Consider the following 20281-nt stretch of genomic DNA (forward strand, 5'->3'; position numbering starts at 1 on the left):
GAGGAGGCCAAAAGCAGGAAAGTGGAAAGATGAAAAGGCCGCCGGGGTGGCGAGGGATGCACATTAAAAACATTAAGCAGAGAGAATTACACTGGCAGAGAACAAGGTCTTTGCAGGAGTGCTCAGGGCGCTTGGTGAAAGAACAAAGGGAAAGCTTGAAGTGTAGGGAAGCCCTCTGTGGATAAGACTCTGGATAAGTGTCGGAGACAGGATCGTAAATCCCAGACCCCATAGCCGGCGAGCTGGGGCCAGGGTCAGAGAGGGAGAGCACGGAGAGAAGGGCTGAGGAGAGGTGGGAGGTGATCATCCAGAAAGATAGACTGAAACCATAATCATAAAAAAACATCTTCCGCTTAATACTGAATCACTGAAAACCAGATGCATTGCGCGCTAAAATGCTTTCCGCGCACAGAGGCGGGACATGGACGCGGCAACGCGGCAAATGGCAACAATGTCAGGGTCGTGACGCATGGATCAAATTAAAGTTCCCTGAGGGCTGTCATCACCGCCCTGTGTCTCACACCGGGCATTCCTCACATTCTGTCCACCTTAGGACAGCAGCTCCGGTGAGTCATTAGTGAATCTAAATACACCGGCGGCACCTATCGAATACAGGAATGGTGGCCGACGTCATCCCCGCTCCTGTGTTGCAAATACTTGTCAGAGCTGAACTCTCCAACGGTTGCTAGATGCAGTAGCTGCACAATATGAAAACATGGTAAAACAAACAGAGAGGAGGAGAACTTACTTTGTCTTATGCTTTTTCCAAAGGGTTTTATCCTAAAATTACAACAACAAAAAACACTGTAAGAGAGAATATGAGCAAATTCGAGTATTGTGTGAAGAATATATCATTTGGTTAGCGCTTCACAAAAGTATATACCCTTTGACAGATTAGATTATGACAGTAGATCCTGTAAATCCACAAAATAGCTAAGCAGATCGCAATAGATTATTTACTCCTGTCTGCTTAACATTTATAAAACTATATTTCCCAACAGTTTTAGATTAGATTAGATTAGATTAGATTAGATTAGATTAGATTAGATGAGCCTTTATTGTCTCCCTTGGCAGAAATGTAGGCATTTTAATCTATATGTTTGTGATCAATCTCTAAAGATTTGGTCTTTATGGGAGTGAATGGCTTTAGAAAATTGAGAATTAATGAGTTAATGCATATACAGTTTTGTTCTTTCGTGGAATTTGCTAACAATGACAGAAATGTTGACTCTAGGCCTGCAACTAACGATTATTTTCTTAATCGATTAATCTGTTGATTATTTTCTCGAATAATCGATTAGTTGTTTGGTCATATTCATTTCTGAAATCAGAGAATTTTGACTTTTTTTAATCTCCAAAACATCCGGGGTATTTTTCTTTGGGGCAGATCTGATATTTACAGTACATTCGCCTTCACAGCCCATGAGGTCTACATTGTGTTCCTCTGGAAAACTTCCCAATTGCAACCACCGCAAATCATCCGTGCACTGTGGCCTTTCTTTGGCACCATCCAAGAGCACAGTGATAAATCCTCATTGGGTAAGCACTAAATAAAGTCACTGCACATCAGCTCCAATGCATGTTTCAAATGAAAAGGAAATGAGGAAGTGAGGACCTGAATGAAAGACTGCAAAAACATCAAAGTGTGAAACTGTCGCTTTCGGAGCTCTCAACACCGCTGCTCTTGCTGTCTCTTAATCCTTTAAAAACGTCCCAGCTCATTAGTGTAGACGGGGATTTGCTGCTAACCGACATAAGCAACGTGGATTTAATTAGTTGTGGTTACATTAAAGAGAAAAACAACATTTTTTCTGACGCGTGTCGAACATGAATGCTTGTGCCATTCACTGTTTCCATCACGTGCTGTTTTCCATTGAGCACCTGTTCTTGGTTTAGTTTCCCGATTCTCTCCTCTTGTTCCTTCTATAATTAAAAAAAAAAACAACAACCCTGACTGATCAGCATTCATTCGGCAGCCCAATTAGCGCACACATACTGTTTTCAAATATATTCTTCAGAGCTGGATGATTACCGTGTCAGGCATTCGCCCCAGCTGAGGCTGATGTATGTGCGTTGTTTTTGTGCCATTTTTGTGCACATGCCTGGGTGTAGGTGTCTCCATCAAACATGCACAGGTGACGTATGTTTTCGGGGGTCTTTAATAGCAAGGGGACGGTGTGGTCAGCAGGAAATAGGGGATATGTGTCCCGCTGTCGGCCGCTCTTAACATGTTGACCACTGTGTTTCTGTCAGCGCTCCTGATGCAGGGAGGTCTCGGAGGGGCAGCGGCGTCTGACCTTCGGGTCTATGGGAAATCAATGCACCGCGATAAAACTTTGCTGAGCAGAGACGACGGAAGACACGCTGTGAGGAGACAGCCACACCAACAAGTAAGAGCGGTTCAATACATCAGACTCAAATGTTTATTCTCTGTGGCCGCTTGATTTATATTACCAGGTTTTCCTTAAGAGCTGAAACAATCAGTTGCTTTATTTATTCGTTTATTTATTAATTGCTTACCGTAGCTATTTAAAACATATATATCTAAGTCAGCAATTTATATTTTTCTTTGTCATGTAAGATAATAAGCTATTAGTCAGTAGTTGATGACCGTTCTATCTCCTATCAACATTCATTGCAATTTTTGCCCAGAAAATATCATTGGCACTTTCATATTTGTCAGATCCCAGATTAATAGATTTTTGGACTATTTCTTAGGTATCATGTCTATAATTACCGGGAGAAACTTCTTTCGATCACACTGTTTTCTGTATCTGAATGACACGTCCTCCTTGGAGCTGTGTTACGCTTCTATAACCATTACGGTGATTTTCTTTTCTCATGCACACAACAAATAACTGATCACGAAAATGTTTTATACACACAACGATAAATGAATAGTGAAATGTTTATCCACAGTACCTAAACTGTCGAGATTAAACAACAGGTCTCCCTTTTCAGACAAAAAGTGAAAGCCACCGGAGCTTGGATCTCGGGAGCCTCAACATGCACGTGACCCCGGCCATCAGCAAAATCAGCCTCCCGACCATCATCAAGCTCTACGCGCCCACCGCCAAGCCCATCCACATGCACGTCAACATGCCCATGCGCTTTGGTAGAGAGAAAGACCCTGACGATGACAAGGCGCCGAACTCCCCCAACATGCCGCAGAGGTTTGGACGATCCAGGGCAGTGAACCGACTGTGTGCTGCAGGGTGTCCCGAAGTGCGAGAAGCACCGAACCCAGAGCTGCGTCACAGATTTGGGAGAAACGGTCTTTACTGGAGCCTTCTCAAAACTCTAGCCAGTGAATAGTTTTTTTTTGTTTCGTTTTCTAGTCATGGAGGATGTTTTCGGCGCTACACTGACCGTCAAGAAGAAAACCAATGAAACACTGTAAATATAGTAAGGCTTGGTTGAATTGATGTGAATATAATTCTAGTGTCTCTTACGTAATGTGATTAAAAACAATGCATCATGAAAATACATCATAGCATATATTTCAATTAATATAATGTAAAGGAAATATTCTCAATAAATCTTGGAAATTCTACATTGATTACTGTCTGTGTATGTGTGTGTGTGCGCCCGTGCGTGCGTGCGTGCGTGCGTGCGTTCCTGCGTGTGTTCTCAAAGGCGAACAAGTGTATCACATAGGGCTGCAACTAACGATTATTTTCATAATCGATTAATCTGTTGATTATTTTCTCGATGAAGCGATTAGTTGTTTGGTTACATTAAATGTCATGAAATGGTGAAAAATGTTGACCGTGTCTCCCAAAACCAGAAAATATTCACAATTAAGAAGCTGGAATCAGAGAATTTAGATTTTTTTTTTTTCATAAAAACTACTGGAACCGATTAGTCGATTATCAAAATAGTTGGCGATTAATTTAGTAATCGATTACTAATGGATTAACTGTTGCAGCTCTAGTATCACAGCTTTAACTTCATAAAGAGTGATAAAATGTGGCAGTGCATCACGTTCTGTAACTGCCATGAAAGGAATATAGGGCCTTGAGCAGGGCTTGTGCACTACAGTGATGCGCCACTAGAGGGAGAACAACACCGAGCAGAATACACTTTCGGCCACTGTGAGAGGTCAATATACAGAACATACCAGTGCCCAGGGAGAACTCCCATCAGGACCACATCTCTGACTGCGACGAGCTGTCCATCCACGATCCATCCAGATGAGCCAGATGTTCATTGAGCTTCAGGGGGCTGGGTGGCATTAAGCAGTAATCCTGCGCGAGAAAAGCAATGACGAGTTTCTGTTTTTAATAACACCAAGTGGCACCCCGCCGTGACGTCACCCATTGGTTTTTAAACTGCCGTTTTGAAGCCTCCAGGTGAGCATTATGGCCAGCGCCATCTTTTTTTAAAAACCAGAAGTTACCGTATTTGGAGGGGGTGGGGACCTGATGAGAGCTCGTCCACTGCACGTACACCTACACCTGTGACCTGCGACCATTGGGCGGTACTAGCTGTCAATCACGTTGTATCCACGCTCCGGTGCTTTCTCATCTAATTTACTCTAAATGGAACCATAATTTATTAAAAAAAAATAAAAATTCAAATGAACGTCATACTGTATTGAAGGGGACTTGAAACAGAGATTGAGACCATAAAGTCCCCAGGAGAATGTTTACTTTCGTTATAAATCAAGTGAGAAGTAAGAGTCATTTTTCCCATAGACTTCAATAGAAACTCTCTTCTTTTAGCAACCAGTGGAGTTGCCCTCTGCTGGTGGTTCCAGAGAATACAGGTTTCAGGCACTTGGGCATTGGCTTTCACTTTCTACGTCCATTTTTATACAGGAGTGGATATTGGCATGTACAACACAACGGGGCATTGTTCTATACATTTTACACTGCTAAAATGTTAAAAAACAAACACAAAAAAACATCACAGATAAATGGCTCACAGTTGTCATATCAGACAGCATTTACGGCTTTGTTTCAAAATTGCTTTAATGTCCTTAAACAAAAAACTCTAATTAAAAAAACTCTTAAAAACTCTCCCACAGAGCCTCACAGAGGCTCTCATTACAGTCTTACTGAAGCCGGGAAAAGATCCGGTGGATTGCAGCTCTTATAGGCCTATTTCTTTGCTGAACGTGGACATTAAGATACTGTCGAAAATTCTGGCCTCTCGAATAAACACCATAGTATCAGATATCAGTTCAAATGATCAAACCGCTGTTGTGAGAGGCCGTCACTCATTCATTAACATTCGTAGACTCCTGAATGTGGTGCATTCTCCGGCGTCTGGGGGGGGGGACCTGAGTTGGTGGTCTCCCTAGACGCGGAGAAGGCATTCGACAGAGTAGAGTGGGAGTATCTTTTTACTGTACTGGGTAAGTTTGGGTTTGGTCCGAAATTTATGTCTTGGGTTCATCTATTGTATTCATCTCCAAAAGCATATTGTATATCACACACTGGTTTTAAGTATTTAGGAATAAATATCACCCCTTCTTTTGCTGATTTGTTTAAAGCCAACTTCACACCTGTTATGGAGAAACTAAAAGCTGACCTCCAGAGATGGAGTGCTATTTACCTTTCTTTAGCTGGAAAATTCAACTGCTTCAAAATGAATGTGTTGCCTAGATTTTTATATTTGTTTCAAAGTATCCCAGTTTTCCTTCCAAAATCCTTCTTCCGTTCAATTGATGCGCTACTCTCAAGTTTTATATGGGGAGGTAAATCTTCAAGACTTCGTAAAACATTGCTTGAAAGGCCAAGGAAAGGGGGTGGGCTTGCACTTCCAAATTTCAGGGTTTATTTTTGGGCAGCGAATCTGCAAAAAATAATTTACTGGTTTCAGGCCCCAGACACGGGTTGGTGCAGTGAGGAGGCAAAGCTTTTTTATAATCTGTCATCACTTCCTGCACTGTTAACAACAAAACTTCCTCTCTCCCCATCACAGTTTTCCTCAAGCCTGGTAGTGCGTTCAACACTAAGAATTTGGATACAGTTTAGGCAAACATTTAAATTGTCTGACCTTTCTATGCTAAGTCCCATATGTAGTAACCACCTTTTTCCAGTCGCCAAACTCAATGTCACATTCATACAATGGGACACTATGAGTCTTACTACATGCAAGGATTTTTTCATAGATAATATTTTTCCTACTTTCACAGATTTGGCCAAAAAAACCCACTCTATTCCTTAATCCATTTTTTTCCGATATCTTCAGATCCGTCACTTTATTCAGACGTACAACCCATTGTTTCCTCAATTACCTGAAAGTTCAAACTTGGATGTCATACTAAAGACTCCCTTAACTTTAAAGGGCAAAATCTCTAATTTATATAATTCAATTATGTCGTCAAGCAGTGTATCAACAGACAACATCAAGACAAAATGGGAAGAAGAGTTAGGGACAGTCATTTCGGATGAGACATGGGTTAGAGTTCTCAGCTGTGTGAATGGAACCTCTTCTTGTGTACGTCTGAATCTGATTCAATTCAAAGTTCTCCACCGTACTCACTATATTAAGGTCAGACTTGCCAAAATATACCCTGAACTAGATGAGACGTGTGATCGCTGTAGAGCCACCAACGCAGACTTAGCTCATATGTTTTGGTCGTTCTCCAAGTTGGGAGAGTTTTGGAAATCAATATTTGGGATTTTGAATGTGGCTTTTGGCCTAGATCTACAACCTAGCCCTTTAATGGCTATATTTGGAGTAAGAGGTAATGACACTGCGATTGCCATTAGCAAGAAAAATGTTATTGCTTTTGCAACTCTGATGGAAGGGAATACTCTTGGAATGGAAATCCCAATTACCACTGAAGGCATCAGTGTGGCTTTCTGATATGATGATGTTTTTAAAAATTGAAAAAGTTAAATACTTTCTTAGAGGATCAACCAAAAAATTCTAAAAATATAAAAATGTTAATTGTTAAAATGCCACAATTCTTGTAACATTGTACATTGTCGCAAAAAGAAATGTAACCATATTACAACTTGTGAGACATTGTACATCTCTTGTTTTACAAACAATAAAAATACTAGGGGAAAAAAAATCTCCTTCATTGTATCACAATCAGTATATTAGATTTCCAAATGCTACATTCCACAGGATGACCGAAAAACTGATTTTAAGGAGATAAATCAGGAAATTTGTGATTTTGTGTTGCTCTGAATATGACATAATGACAAAATAACAGAGAAGAATCTCACAGGCCTTTTTTTCACAACACACATTTAGACAAGCCAAAGCATGAAAAAGCAAAGGTGTGATTCATGACATGGGCAGCCGCTGCGGTACTTATAGATGCGTCACTGACAAGGTCGGCGCCATCCATTTGCACAAATGCAGAATGTTATGCACCGTGTTTATTGTCATCTGCTTCAAATATGATGGATATGATGCATTTTCATTCTGCTACAGATCTCAATGACAATAAACTATCTGCTGTACTGCTTCAATCCTCAATACTTTCACTCATTTCTGCACAAGCTCCTCAGCCCATGCTGATACTGTCCTTACAATACCCTAGAGCTGACAAGTAAAAAATCTTATTATAGCTATGACTGTCTTATTTTTTTTCTTCTCATAATATAATTGACATACCTCATACCTGCCTGTGGAGAAGGGTGCGACCCACACACACGGCTCTGCGCTCCCTGAGTTGCGCAATGTGTTTTTTCAACTCGGACTCAACTCCTCCCTCCAGAAACCTGATTAAGTTGCTCTGAGCTTTAATAGTCGGTCACGTCTCAGACAAACAAGGAAGAAATCTGAGAAGCTCGACTTTGGGAAGGAGAGGAAACTTCTACCTGGAGCTACACAAACCGGGTAAGGTATAGAGTGAAGTGTGTCTTTGGTTGTTTTACCCATGTGCGTGTGTTGCGTTCCTCACCGTCTTCCTCAGATGAAAACACTGTGACTTTGTCCTCATGTAGCCTCTGTCTGTCTGTGTTGAATTACACTGTAGGCTGCGGGGCTTCCTCCTTGGAATTTTCAGTAGAATGGGATGTCTGTTTTAGACGTGACAGAGATTTTTTTTTCCGCTGGTAAAAACACCTCGCTCTACGCCACAAAATACAAACATGCTGCTTTGCGTCCTGGGTTGTGTCTCACGGTTACTCCCACGGGTATTTGAGTATGTATTGTTGTGCACTCGCTGTGCTTGACTGAGTGTAACTTTTCTTGCCTCCTGTGCAGCTGTTGGTTATGGGGGACATCAAGAAAGGGAAGAAGGCGTTTGTCCAGAAGTGTTCCCAGTGTCACACAGTGGAAGAGAAAGGGCGCCACAAGGTGGGACCCAACCTGTGGGGCCTGTTTGGGAGGAAGACAGGTCAGGCACCTGGCTTCTCCTACACACAGGCCAACATTAACAAAGGTAGGGATCCCTGCGAAGTTGTCCACTGACCGATTGGTTGTTTTTTCTTCTTTCTCTTTTTTGATTTTTGATCTAGATGCCGCTAAAGCAATGACAGGCAAATAAGAAAGAACATAGAGCACAGGCTCCAGATGTGGTCTCTCTCTTCTGTCCCTTGAATAGCACGGAGGAGACTTCATCTCAAGAGATCGATTTGTGTTTTAGGTGAACTCAGTCAGGTCAGATTGCTCTAGATTCTGAATGACAGCAAGAGTCACATATTTAGGAATCGGGCATTACAAATAGGAGGCAAAGCTGCTTTAGAGGCTTTAACTGTGCTGACCCGAGAGTTTGGGGACCTTGAGAAGTTTCAGATTGTCAGGACCCTCACCGACGCTTTGCTACGCACTGTCCACTATATTTTCAGATTTGGCAGCAGTTGTTTATTTGTTTTGTTCTTGCTCTTGTGATGGACGTTTGATGAGCCGGTTAACTTGTGATGGAAGACCACAAATAGTCATTTACACAGAAGAGGCATGAACATGTATAAGTTAACAGTTTAATTTAAATAACAATTTATTTCCTCCCTAGAATCAGTCAATAATGTCCTTATGACCTCGGTTTCTATAGCAACTGCAATAGCGGACCAGGATAGTTTGATCTTATTGGTATTGTCCCAGCGTTCTCCGAGACAGACAGGGAACTGTTGATTTAAGGGCCTATATATTTAAGGTCTAATTCTAACTTGGGACCTAAAGAAGGAAAAGTTCCCTCATGGACGGTTTCCTTTTTTTTTTTTGAAATGCAGGTAACAACAGAACCATAAAACTTCAAGACTTAAATTAGAAAAAAGTTTTTACTCTCTGTTGTCATAGAAAATTGAGATATCAAAACCAGTAAACCATCATTTCCGATGCCACTGATCAGAAACTACAATTCAGTTGTAAGTGTCAGTTGTATGCAGATATCAATATTAATTTGTATGGTTTACATATGCCATACCTATTAGTACTGCATTTTCTTCATCCAATGAATATACCATGTAAATGATATACCATCTAAATACTCAAGTATGTGCAGTAAAATGCAGTGCAGCACACTAGCTCGTTTTTTGAATCTTCTATACCCGACAGTCGGAGCAGCAGGTCTGAACATGCAGGACAGCAGTGACTGAGACTTCTTCTCTCTGGCGTCAAGCATTAAAAAATAAACACAGCTCCAACGTGTGTGAGAATGTGAACCTTTAAATGTGTGTGTTTGTTCTTTTAGGAATTATATGGGACGAGGAAACGCTCAATGTCTACCTACAGAACCCAAAGAAGTACATTCCTGGTACCAAGATGATCTTCAGTGGCATCAGAAAGAAAACGGAAAGAAAGGATATCATAGCTTATCTAAAGGACGCCACCTCCTAATAAGTGACATGTAGAACAAACAGGCCGTGGACAGATGCGTTACACTGAGGGTTTTTTTTACGGGGTTTCACGCACTTTGCATTTTTTGCCACTTTACTACCTGCTGGGTATGTTTCTGTTAATGTGTTTTTTTCTGCGTGTTTGTGTTGAATGGTGCTGGACAGACTAGTTGATTTTATCCGACTTTTATTGTTGTAAAATCTCATTTTGAAATGAGAATTCTTTGCACCAATATACTTTCTGAATACTTTGTTCTTTGATTGTTATTGACATAAGACCAGCAAGGTGTGATAGATTTGTCATTTACTGTCAAACATATTCTGCTGTTGAATAAGGGACCATGTTATTTTTGTATCTTTGTAATGTTTTCTCTTTTTTTTACTGTTTTACTCTGCCATTACTTTTCTAGACAATGCATTGACCTTGACTTGAGGAAGCAGATGTGACAAATACATACTAATTTGGTCAAATATTCCATTGGGTCTGTCCTTTCCACAGTTTCCTTCCACGTTGAGATGACATATTCATTTTATACTGTATTCATTTAGTTGTCTTGGTGTATTTAGTAATTTAAGAGGGTGTAAATGTGTGAAATGTCTTTGGCTTAACTACAAAGCAATACAGTCAGTATAAATCCACTAGAAGTCCCACTAATATGATAATGCATAACATTTATCACCAGACATAAATGTTTTCATAAATGTTTCACTATGGACAGTAAGGTTGTTAGAACACGGAATATTGATTTTTTTTTAATGTCTGGCATGGAGTAAGGCATCCAGCAGATGGCACCATTTCGCTGCTAAAGAGACCACCATCATCAACATCATCCACATCATCCTCATCATCACTGTGAACATAAAACGTGCCAAACGAGTGCAAGCATGAACACTTCAAGTTTCAGAACCGCTCAAGTCGATCCAGATGACGCAACTGTGACTGTGGCTCTGATCCAGATCCAGATCCAGATCCAGAACCGCTGTGTTGGCTCCACTCAGTGGCCTCTGCTGGGCATTTAATGCACGAAGAGAGAGAGAGAGAGAGAGAGAGAGAAAAGAAAAGGGTCCTCCCTCCACACAACTGTGTTGTTATTGACCGGAGGAGGGAAAAGACTCGGGTCGATAAGTGGATCAGATTTATGAGCGATCCAGATTGGCTCAAGTACGGTGCGCCAAATGCGCGAGGAGCCACAATCCGCGGGAGTGCGGAACGCGCGTTGCATCTAGGTCGAGAGGAGCCCCCCCCAGGCAAGACAGCGTGTTCTACAAGTGCCGCACTGTATTCAAGTGGAAGGTAAGGGGCGTGCGTTCAGAGCCATGCATGCGGATGACACTGCTTCCATGGATCCTCGGGACATTAGGACGAGATGTAGTTCTGCGTTTAGACTTGTCAGTTAAAAGCCTGGAAGGGATGTGAGCCACATCCATGAAGATGAGCATCTTCTTCTGCAAAAAAACACGTGGGATTATCATTGTTTTAGGATTTCAAATACCCATAATAAATGTGTGTGTGTGTGTGTGTGTGTGTGTGTGTGTGTGTGTGTGTGTCAACCTGTTACTACTATGATTGTTGTGATTGTCTGGTCTAATTCTGGCACAGGGCTGCATGGGGTGGAGGGCCTGCAATTACTGTACAGCGGTGTGCTGCAGTGTTGAGCTGCAACAAGTTTATTATGCTGTGAGGAGAGAGATAGAGAGAGCGAGAGAGACTTCAGAGGACAGACGTGATGAAACGGTGACACCGTACTTCAAGAGGGAGTAGGGGGGGAAGTGACAGCTGCCAGTAAGTGCATTAAGCTCAGACAGCATAAACAGTGTGCGACAGCTTGTGTTTGTGTGTTTCAGGGAAAGCAGAAAGCAGCAGAATGGACCTGGTCAAAATCGCACTGTCCCTCCATATTCTTGTGTGTCCTGTGCGGGCCTTAACCCGTCACCCTTACATGGACATCCTCTCAGCCCAGTCAGGTAAGACATCCAGTTGTGGGAGTGTGTGTGTGTGTGTGTGTGTGTGTGTGCGCGTGCGCGCGCGCGCCGACTGAGCTCATGTTGCGTGTACCTGTCACTGAATCATCATGACGAGCTGTCGGTAACCACATGCTGCCCTCTCTTTCCCCCTTCAGCCCTCAGGTTGCTGGATGAGCCGATGACGTTTGACCCCTGTTGTCTCATGTCACCTCCTCCGCCGCCGCTCTTCCCGCCGCCGCCTCAGCTGTGGAAGCGAGGCAGCCCCGTAGGTCTTCACAAACACACCCTCACGCACCCCATTTGCATAATAATGCACCCTCATTTAGAAACGTTTATATGCCAGAAAACCTATTCTCTTGGACTTTGTTTGTGTGTGTTGGAAGGATGATATCGGAATGTCGAAACCAAGTGCGTCTGGAGGAGAGGAGCAGCAGAGAGAGAAGCCTGTCACGCCCAGGTGTTCACCTGGACCTCCGGGACCTCCAGGACCACAGGGCCCGGATGTAAAGCCATGCTGCAAAATAAAGTGTCATAAACCTCCATTAGTAGCTGCATCACATAGTGCAACCAGCCTGCTGTTGCCATTTCAAGACAGTAGATGCAAATAATGTTAAACGAGTGTAAAACCTAATGACCTTTTTAGTATTGATTTTTCTCCAAATGCACCGTGCTCAATAGGTGATGTGTGTGCTGTATATAAATTTCATGTCATTTTCCAGGGTCATGACGGATTACCCGGCATAAGAGGACCAAAGGGGGAGAAGGTTTGTGTTTGTTTGTTTGTTAAATTATGCCTCTAATCTATTTTGCTGTAGAAGTATCTGCGCGCGTGTCCTTGTGTTCCACTCTGCTCTAATGAACGCGCAACCTCCTCTCCCCCCATTTGTCCTCCTCCAGGGAGAAATTGGACGCCCAGGGTCAAAGGTGAGCCTCCTTCTCCTCTCCGCTCTCTCACTCATCCCTCTCTGGTCCATCTCGCATGTCCTTGGCGTAATGCGATCTGGATTCCCCCCCCCCCTCTCTGCCGCCGTTGTCCACTTGATGCATCCTCAATCTTTGTGATGTGATTTGTCTATTGATGCGCTCAAAATATCCTCAGCAGCTGCCAAATGGGTCATGCTTCATTAGTCTCAGTAGCCGCTGTAACCACGTAGCGAAAGCCTGATCACATCCCTGGCCATCTCCTGTCCGTCCTCCTGCTCCTCACCTCTCGATCATCCCTCCACTTCTTTCCTTCTTTTCCTCCTCTGCTCCGCCTTCCCCCTCTCTCCTCCGCTCCTTGGCCTGGCTCCATTAGCCGCCATACTGGACTCCAGTCCTGCTGATCCAGCCTCTACAGCATTCCACTTCTGCACTCTAATCTCCCTGAGTGCTTTTGCTCTCCGTGATAAATCACCCCACACAGCAGCAGTGTCTCTGCAGGCCTCTGTTTTAATGACAGGCAGCTAAATGAGAGCACGCCGCAAGCATGGCAGCGGCCCGGGGATACTCGTCCAGGTGTCACCGAGATGTGAGGCTGTTGCGTAATATGTCTGGCTCTCCAGCTCGCGGAGAAGTGGTGAGGCTTTATTCCTGTCCACTTATTAGCAAAGGTCAGTCGCATCGCAAAAGGTTAGCAGGCTGTAGCTTTCGTCCGCTGTTATTATGAAATCAAAGGAAGTCAGTGTGACTCATCTTACTTGTTTGTGACACTTTTTAAAATCTGGTTAGTCCCCATCGAAAACCAGGGCAAGACAGTCATTTAACAAGCATTTAAACTGCAGATCATCGACAAGCGTGGAGAAGGTGGCAGGTTTCCACCAGGAAGTCATCAAACCCATCCACAAGAAACACTTCCAGCTTAACGCTGCTTTAGCAACAGGTTCTATGTTGCAGGGAGGAATGCATCGCATGAGCACTAATAGTGTCACTGAGTACCGGTTCGTGTTTCCGTAGGGTCGTACGGGAGCTCCAGGTCTCCCAGGGAAACAAGGACTACCAGGATGGCCTGGTGCAGATGGATCTAAGGTGAATCTTATTCCAAGTTCTAACAGCTTTTTGTGCAAAGTGGCTCAAAGTTTGTGTTATTGCACATCAATCATCCTGACGGTCTTAATGCGCATATGTATGTCACACATCAAATACATATGACACAAACCTAAGATCTTCTTTTTTTTAAATTAGGGTGAAAAAGGGGATCCAGGACTCATGGGATTACCAGGACTGAGGGGACCACCAGGGATAAAGGTTGGTCCCATCTTCACATGGACATACACTGTCATGTCGGATTTCCTTCTGTCTGATCTGCTGTGACACTGCTCATCTGCCTTTTCAGGGTTTAGCTGGTTACAAAGGAGAGAAGGTAAATTTCAGAGTCATATGATCTATAGTAGCTGCATAATAACAGAAAACTACCATTTGCTACTTTTCACCTTTATCTCCCTTTTTATTTTCTAAAGGGGACTCACGGTGACCCGGGGACAACGGGACCGAAAGGCGACAAGGTTTGAGAGAAATCTTTCCTTTTTTTCTAGGTTTTGGAAAGTGCTCCGTCTGCATAGCTACATTCAGCCTATTCATGACTTCCTTTGGCAGTGAGTACCTCAACTCACGCTGTGTTATAATGGTCCGAATTATTTGATTAGGCAGTGGAATCCTCCTAGAACTGCTTCTCCTAATATTGACCAGTATCCAAGGTGGTTTATGAGACCCTTTCTTTCATGTTTTAAACTTTCAAGCTATTTCAATAAGCTGTCTGTCTCTGAGCCAGATAAAATCAACTTGAAATACTTTATGAGTCCCTGATCTGCAGAGGGAATGTCATCTCTCACGTCAAGCTCTCTTTTGGTCCACATTCAGGGTTCCATTGGTTTGCCTGGAATGCTTGGCCAAAAGGTAAGAAGAATTGAACAATAAGGACGCTTGAAGATTTGATGTATTTAATGTGATTAGGCTATTTTGTAATTTTGCTGCTTTCCCAGGGTGAGCAGGGACCAAAGGGAGAGCCAGGAGTCTCAGGGAAGAGGGGACCAACTGGGCGGCCTGGGAAGAGAGGCAAACAGGTGGGAGAAAGACAGGAAGAATAATACACCAGTAGTCAAGATGTCTACTGGTGTACGGCTCCCTCTCAAATATTATAACTGTAAGAGTGTATTTGACGGTGTAATATCTTGACAGCATCACTCAACCTTGATTTGGGGCAATGACACAAGCTCTTAACTCTAAACTGAGAGCTATGTCCTCTCACAGGTTCCTAACACTAGTTCTGTCAATGAAGCAACACTACTTTACTTCTAGCTCTAAGTTTAGACTTCATCACTTCTGGGCTCTGGGGTCTTTGGCATCTTAGTCCCTCTTAGTCTACACATTCATGTACACACTCACACATACAGTTTTTTCTAATACTGTAATGTTTCTTGGTTTGCAAAGGGTATTAAGGGGCATTCAGGAGGCTCAGGAGTCACAGGCCCTCCGGGCCCCCCCGGTCCAAATGGACTTCCTGGGCCCCCTGGTCCACCTGCCTCAGGTACAGTAACTCACACACACATACACGATCAGCTTCAGTTTGCTATTTATATAATATGAAAGTATGGTGGAGGCCTGTGTTTGTTACCTCCTTCGTCATACAGTAAGAATTTTCCTGCAGGACTCTATCTAGTGGGGGAAAAGGGAGAAAAGGGCCTCCCTGGCCCAGCAGGTCGCTGTGACTGTGACACCACGCTTGGATCCAATAACGCTCCTTTCGGAAGCTACACACAACGGACTGGCGCCAATAAAGTCCCTGCAGTAAGACCCTGCACCTTCACAATACAATCCTCTACCATTCAAACTGAATGTGTGTCATTACTGGAGTAGTCCTAACTCGGCAGCCTTTGTTGTCCTCTGTGTGTTTGCCCGTAGATATTTGTGGTCAACAGTAAAGAGGAGATGAGCCGTCTTCATCTGGACAACGCAATAGCGTTCAGAAAGGATCAGAGGATGCTGTACTTTAAAGATAAAGACGGATGGAAGCCCATACAGGTAACACCTAATAAAGTGTTAAAATACTGAGCTGTAACACTACATATGACGAAATTATATTATAATATACTGTAAGAGAATCCAACAAGCATATAACTTATCATTTACAGCTCACAACTACATTATGTACTCTCACAAATATTTTTAAGATTTATGTATTTCAATATGATTTCCATCAATTTGGATTACACAGATTTAACATACAGTAAACAAACTAATAAGGTAAGTATAATTTTAAACAAATAGGCTTTTTTAATGTTGAATTCATGAACTTGGTTCTTCTGGGTTTTAAACAGATTGAATTTATTTATTATAAATTATAAATCTGGTTATTGTGTATTTAAAACACATTGGCTTTATTGGAACTATTACATACATCTCAGTCTTACTTGTTTAATTGATGTTTGACAGGCAGATATGCATACAGTTTATTAGTTTGTTGATGTTAAATCTGTGAAATAGAAATGGATACACAATGGATAGAAATTGTATATGCAAATAAAATACAGACTTCTTAAATTCTAGGCCCAAATGTTTTTGTGAGTGTGTCCAGGCTTTAACCACACTAACGTGACGGTTTATATTTGACCGTGGAAACAGTAATCCAGTGTGTCCACTTTCTAGCCCTTTCTAGATTTCCACCAGATTTTTTCAGCTCATTTATCTATGTAATGGCTTGGTTATATAAACAGCTGGTCATACATGGTCCTGGTCATGGAATGACAACAGAGCTGAGTCCACCCGCTGCTGAAAACCATGAGCTGAAAGCTCTGGAAAAAGCTAATGCATACTTCAACTAGATAAACCGGGTAACATTCATAAACAAACTAAATGTCAAGTCAGCGCTTGTTTCCCTCTTCACAAATTCGTTCCAGCCCTTCCAGCCGTTCCAGTCTACAGAGAAAGTCCCGGACAGAGTGGGCGTGTGTGGGGACGGAAAGGTGCACGCCCAGCATGGAGAGGAGTGTGATGATGGGAACCAGATTGTGACTGACGCTTGCCTCAGTGAGTTACATGCTTCTCTAAACACGTGCCCAGCAGTGTGAAGATGAATACAGATGCTTAAATAAGGGTCATTGGACCATGATTATCATATTGCTAGCAGTTTTAATTGAAAGATTTAAAGTGATTTATGAACAGAAGTACACTCGGACTACAAAGTGGGTTAGGCTTTGTATATGCTGCCCTATACCCAGCTGCTCATGAGATGCCCTGCAGAGCCTAACTACGGTGCAGCACAGCGTTTGAGCCCACGTGGCAGGGGATAAAAGGAACAAGCGCTGTGAAACCTTTCCTTGATCTTTCATTAATCTCACCCTCTCTCTTCCTGCCATGCTCTCACTCCTCTCTGCTTGGCTATTCAATTAAATTAGCAGGAAAAAAATGCTGCATTGGCATCAGTTAAACACTGAGTATTGCCAAAGCAATTAATAATGTCTCTCTCTCTCTCTCTCTCTCTCTCTCTCTCCCTTCTCCCCCTTGCTCCCTCTTACATTTGCTCTTCATCACCTCAGACTGCAAGTGGGCCTACTGTGGCGATGGCTACCGTCACGAGGGCATGGAGGAGTGCGATGGGAAGGACTTTGGCTATCAAACCTGCAAGTCCTATCTTCCCGGGTATGCTCAGTGTCACAGCTTTTACAAATGAATACACAGAGTGTCCATTTACTTGAGTGCACCCTGCCACTGTAGGTCAGCAATTCACAGAGGCCTTCTATGCCAAGAATGGACAATGCAGTTCCTTTTTTTAATCAGCAGCATATTCGCCCATCTGAGGATTTTAAAGCTCACTTCAGTGAACTGCTGTAATTTTACTGTGATGTCTCTGAAACCATCCAGAGATGATGGTGCATCGACCTGAATTACTGTAGTGTTTGAAGTGTTTCAAACATTAAAACCCACACAACTCTGCACCTTTTTAAAACTTGAGCTTTGATAAACTTTGACATTTTGGGAAATAAAGTACACATATGCTTTCCTGCTGCGAGCTAGATTCTAAAATATTTCATGTGGGCAGTGCACACACTAAATATGAAGCTAGAGCTTGAGACGGTTATCTTACACACAACGATTTGAAAACACTGGGGAAACAGTTTGTCCAGAGAAGGAAAATAAATCGCATCCTTTCAACCCCTTTGAAGCTCATTTACAATACATCATATCACACTGATTTGAGTAAGAAGACATTTCAGCTCATAACTCATAACTGTTTTATCACGATAAATTAGCACATTTCGCAAAATGTCAAGCTAAGGATTATTTGTCATTACGGAAAATTCCACTCTCTTGTCTATACTGTACTGTCTAAACATGATACTGGAGCAAGGAGACAATTAGCTTAGCTCAGCTTAGCTCAGCATAACTAACACAAACACAATTATATATTTAACGTTTAGCGAGCTTTAGAGGTGCTGTTGGATGGATTTAATTGTGGATGGACAGAGCTCTCTCTCCTTGTTTTCAGTGTTTATATTCAGTGTTTAAGATAATCCACTGTCGATTTCTGCTTCATATTTATTGTACAGATAGCACAACTATACCAGTGTTCTTGATTGGCAAATAGGAAGCAAATAAATATATTTCCTGAGTTATCACCCCTTTTATAGGTCAAATTGTAGAAACTGGGAGGCTGACTGCATGAGCTTAGCTACTGAGCGTTAATATAAGTAAACACTTAGTTGCACTTATTAAAAATAATTTTCCATGTCTTCTGCAGATCCTTTGGGCACCTCAGATGCACCGACTCTTGCCTCATTGATTCCACTGGCTGCAAGTACTTCACCTGATCTGAAAAATGTGATTTTTTGAATTGGTTGCATTGCAATTTTGCAATCCCTCTGTCTGATCACGGGGATTATACTTCAGATTTCTGATGAAGTCTGACCCCTTAAAAAAATGATTGACTGAGAGAGAACTTGAGGGACACTCTTGTGCCTACTTGGAGCCATGGATGGTTATGGGAGTCAGGTTTGAATGGACTGTGTCCCCCCCTGGAGGTTTCACTCTTCAGAGAGCAGCTCCTTGCTACCGTTACACCAACGGCTACAGCACTGTTAAACAAAACATGTAATGATTGTAACATGTAAAATAATTACAATGTGTATGACTTGCTGACTGTTAATGCAGAAATAAGCTGTGCTCTGAACTTCTTTTGTAGTGAGAGAAAAAAAAAGAGAGCCTTTTTCCTAAGAGGCAAATATATTATTGATACTATATGTACTGTAGTATGCAAATCAAGGGTTGTGCAAATAGTATGTAAATATTTCTGCACACTATTAGAAAAAATATATTTATGAAGTGCAGTGCTGTCATATTGCATGTAAATGTGTTTCCGTTCACAGCAGACTGCTTTAACAGGTGCTGTAAATATGCTAGTCCAACTTTGGCCCTCTAAAAATGAATGTCCAAATAATCTGAAAGGAGGAAAATGAATGTCATTCCACAACAACAACAACAACAACAACAACAAAGTTGTTTGAATTTTACAGCAGCACTAAGAAACTACTTGGTTATATCAGGATTACTCCTAAATGAATTCAGTATTATGTGATTATCTGATAATCAGCTTGCATGACTGTAAATTTCATAAACTGCTGTACAATAATAAAGATAAGGCCTACACTTAAAAGAGTCCTCATCAAATTGATGCAGTTTAGGGTTGCCAGGTCGGCTTGAGAAAACCATAGACTGTATATAAAGGTGAACAATATGTCTACCAAAAATGAATCTTAAATATTCTGGAGGACAGTTTTTGACGGAAGCTGCCATCTTGTCATCGCACTTTTGACATCATTTGATGGCAGATTCTGATCAGTAGTGTTTTTGTGGATTTGAGTTGCTGTACCGTATGGAGGTCCCATGTTAAATGCGCTCAACCGATTGCAATGTTTGTAATGTTTCACCCCCTTTTTATGGCATCACATAACTTACTAAAAATTAATTGAAAGTTAATAAAAATTAACACATGGTCATAAATCAGTGTGATACCAACTGTATTTGAGAAAAAAATATTTAATGTGTAGCTTGCAGTCTACTGTATGTCCTGTCCACTAACATGGAGGAGGCGGGGTTTATGACCTATACTGCAGCTAGCCACCAGGGGGCGATCAAGATGATTTGGCTTCACTTATAGATAGATAGATAGATAGATAATGGATAGATAGAAAGATAGATAGGTACTTTATTGATCCCAAGCTGGGAAATTCCAGTGTTACAGCAGCAGGTATCACACCACACACCTTGCAAAATATATACAATATATCCGAGCCATCATGTCGTCCATCTAAATAAATGGGGTTAAGGGTTAGGTTACCCTAAGCAAAACAAAACAAGCACAAGATCTGAACTCAGAATAGGCCTCTGCCAGACCATACAGCCTGCTTTTCAAGTCCAACAGCATATCATTGCCAAATGTTTTGTAATATCTCCAGAGTAACACCACAAATGGTCTGAGGTATAAATCTTAGTACATTGTCATTATCAATATAGCTCTGTGGTGTCGACCAGTGGTTCTCGACCTTTATTTAGTTGCAGTGTTTCAAGTTCTAGTAGCCCATTTCCGGGGGTAAAAG

General features: G+C 42.2%; 3 protein-coding genes across 3 annotated transcripts; all 3 read left to right on the forward strand.

Annotated features, from left to right (window-relative positions):
• The first annotated feature begins 2201 nt into the window (after positions 1–2201).
• npvf (neuropeptide VF precursor) lies at positions 2202–3463 on the forward strand. The gene is made up of 2 exons (XM_035620625.2): positions 2202–2390; positions 2962–3463. Exons 1-2 carry the CDS (start codon positions 2229–2231, stop codon positions 3313–3315), a joined length of 516 nt encoding a protein of 171 aa, XP_035476518.2. The 5' UTR covers positions 2202–2228; the 3' UTR covers positions 3316–3463.
• A 4181-nt stretch (positions 3464–7644) lies between these two features.
• LOC118292011 (cytochrome c-a) lies at positions 7645–10219 on the forward strand. The gene is made up of 3 exons (XM_035620627.2): positions 7645–7806; positions 8176–8353; positions 9602–10219. Exons 2-3 carry the CDS (start codon positions 8185–8187, stop codon positions 9745–9747), a joined length of 315 nt encoding a protein of 104 aa, XP_035476520.1. The 5' UTR covers positions 7645–7806; positions 8176–8184; the 3' UTR covers positions 9748–10219.
• Positions 10220–10356: 137 nt separating this feature from the next.
• On the forward strand, positions 10357–19643 carry wu:fc38h03 (acetylcholinesterase collagenic tail peptide). The gene is made up of 18 exons (XM_035620623.2): positions 10357–11040; positions 11592–11711; positions 11867–11976; positions 12095–12214; positions 12431–12475; positions 12609–12635; positions 13647–13718; positions 13875–13937; positions 14026–14052; positions 14150–14194; positions 14550–14585; positions 14672–14752; positions 15120–15216; positions 15337–15476; positions 15591–15710; positions 16586–16715; positions 17225–17327; positions 18427–19643. Exons 2-18 carry the CDS (start codon positions 11612–11614, stop codon positions 18494–18496), a joined length of 1386 nt encoding a protein of 461 aa, XP_035476516.2. The 5' UTR covers positions 10357–11040; positions 11592–11611; the 3' UTR covers positions 18497–19643.
• The last annotated feature ends 638 nt before the right edge of the window (positions 19644–20281 follow it).

The sequence above is a fragment of the Scophthalmus maximus genome, chromosome 22 (genome assembly GCF_022379125.1).
Source record: "Scophthalmus maximus strain ysfricsl-2021 chromosome 22, ASM2237912v1, whole genome shotgun sequence".
NCBI lineage: Eukaryota > Metazoa > Chordata > Actinopteri > Pleuronectiformes > Scophthalmidae > Scophthalmus > Scophthalmus maximus.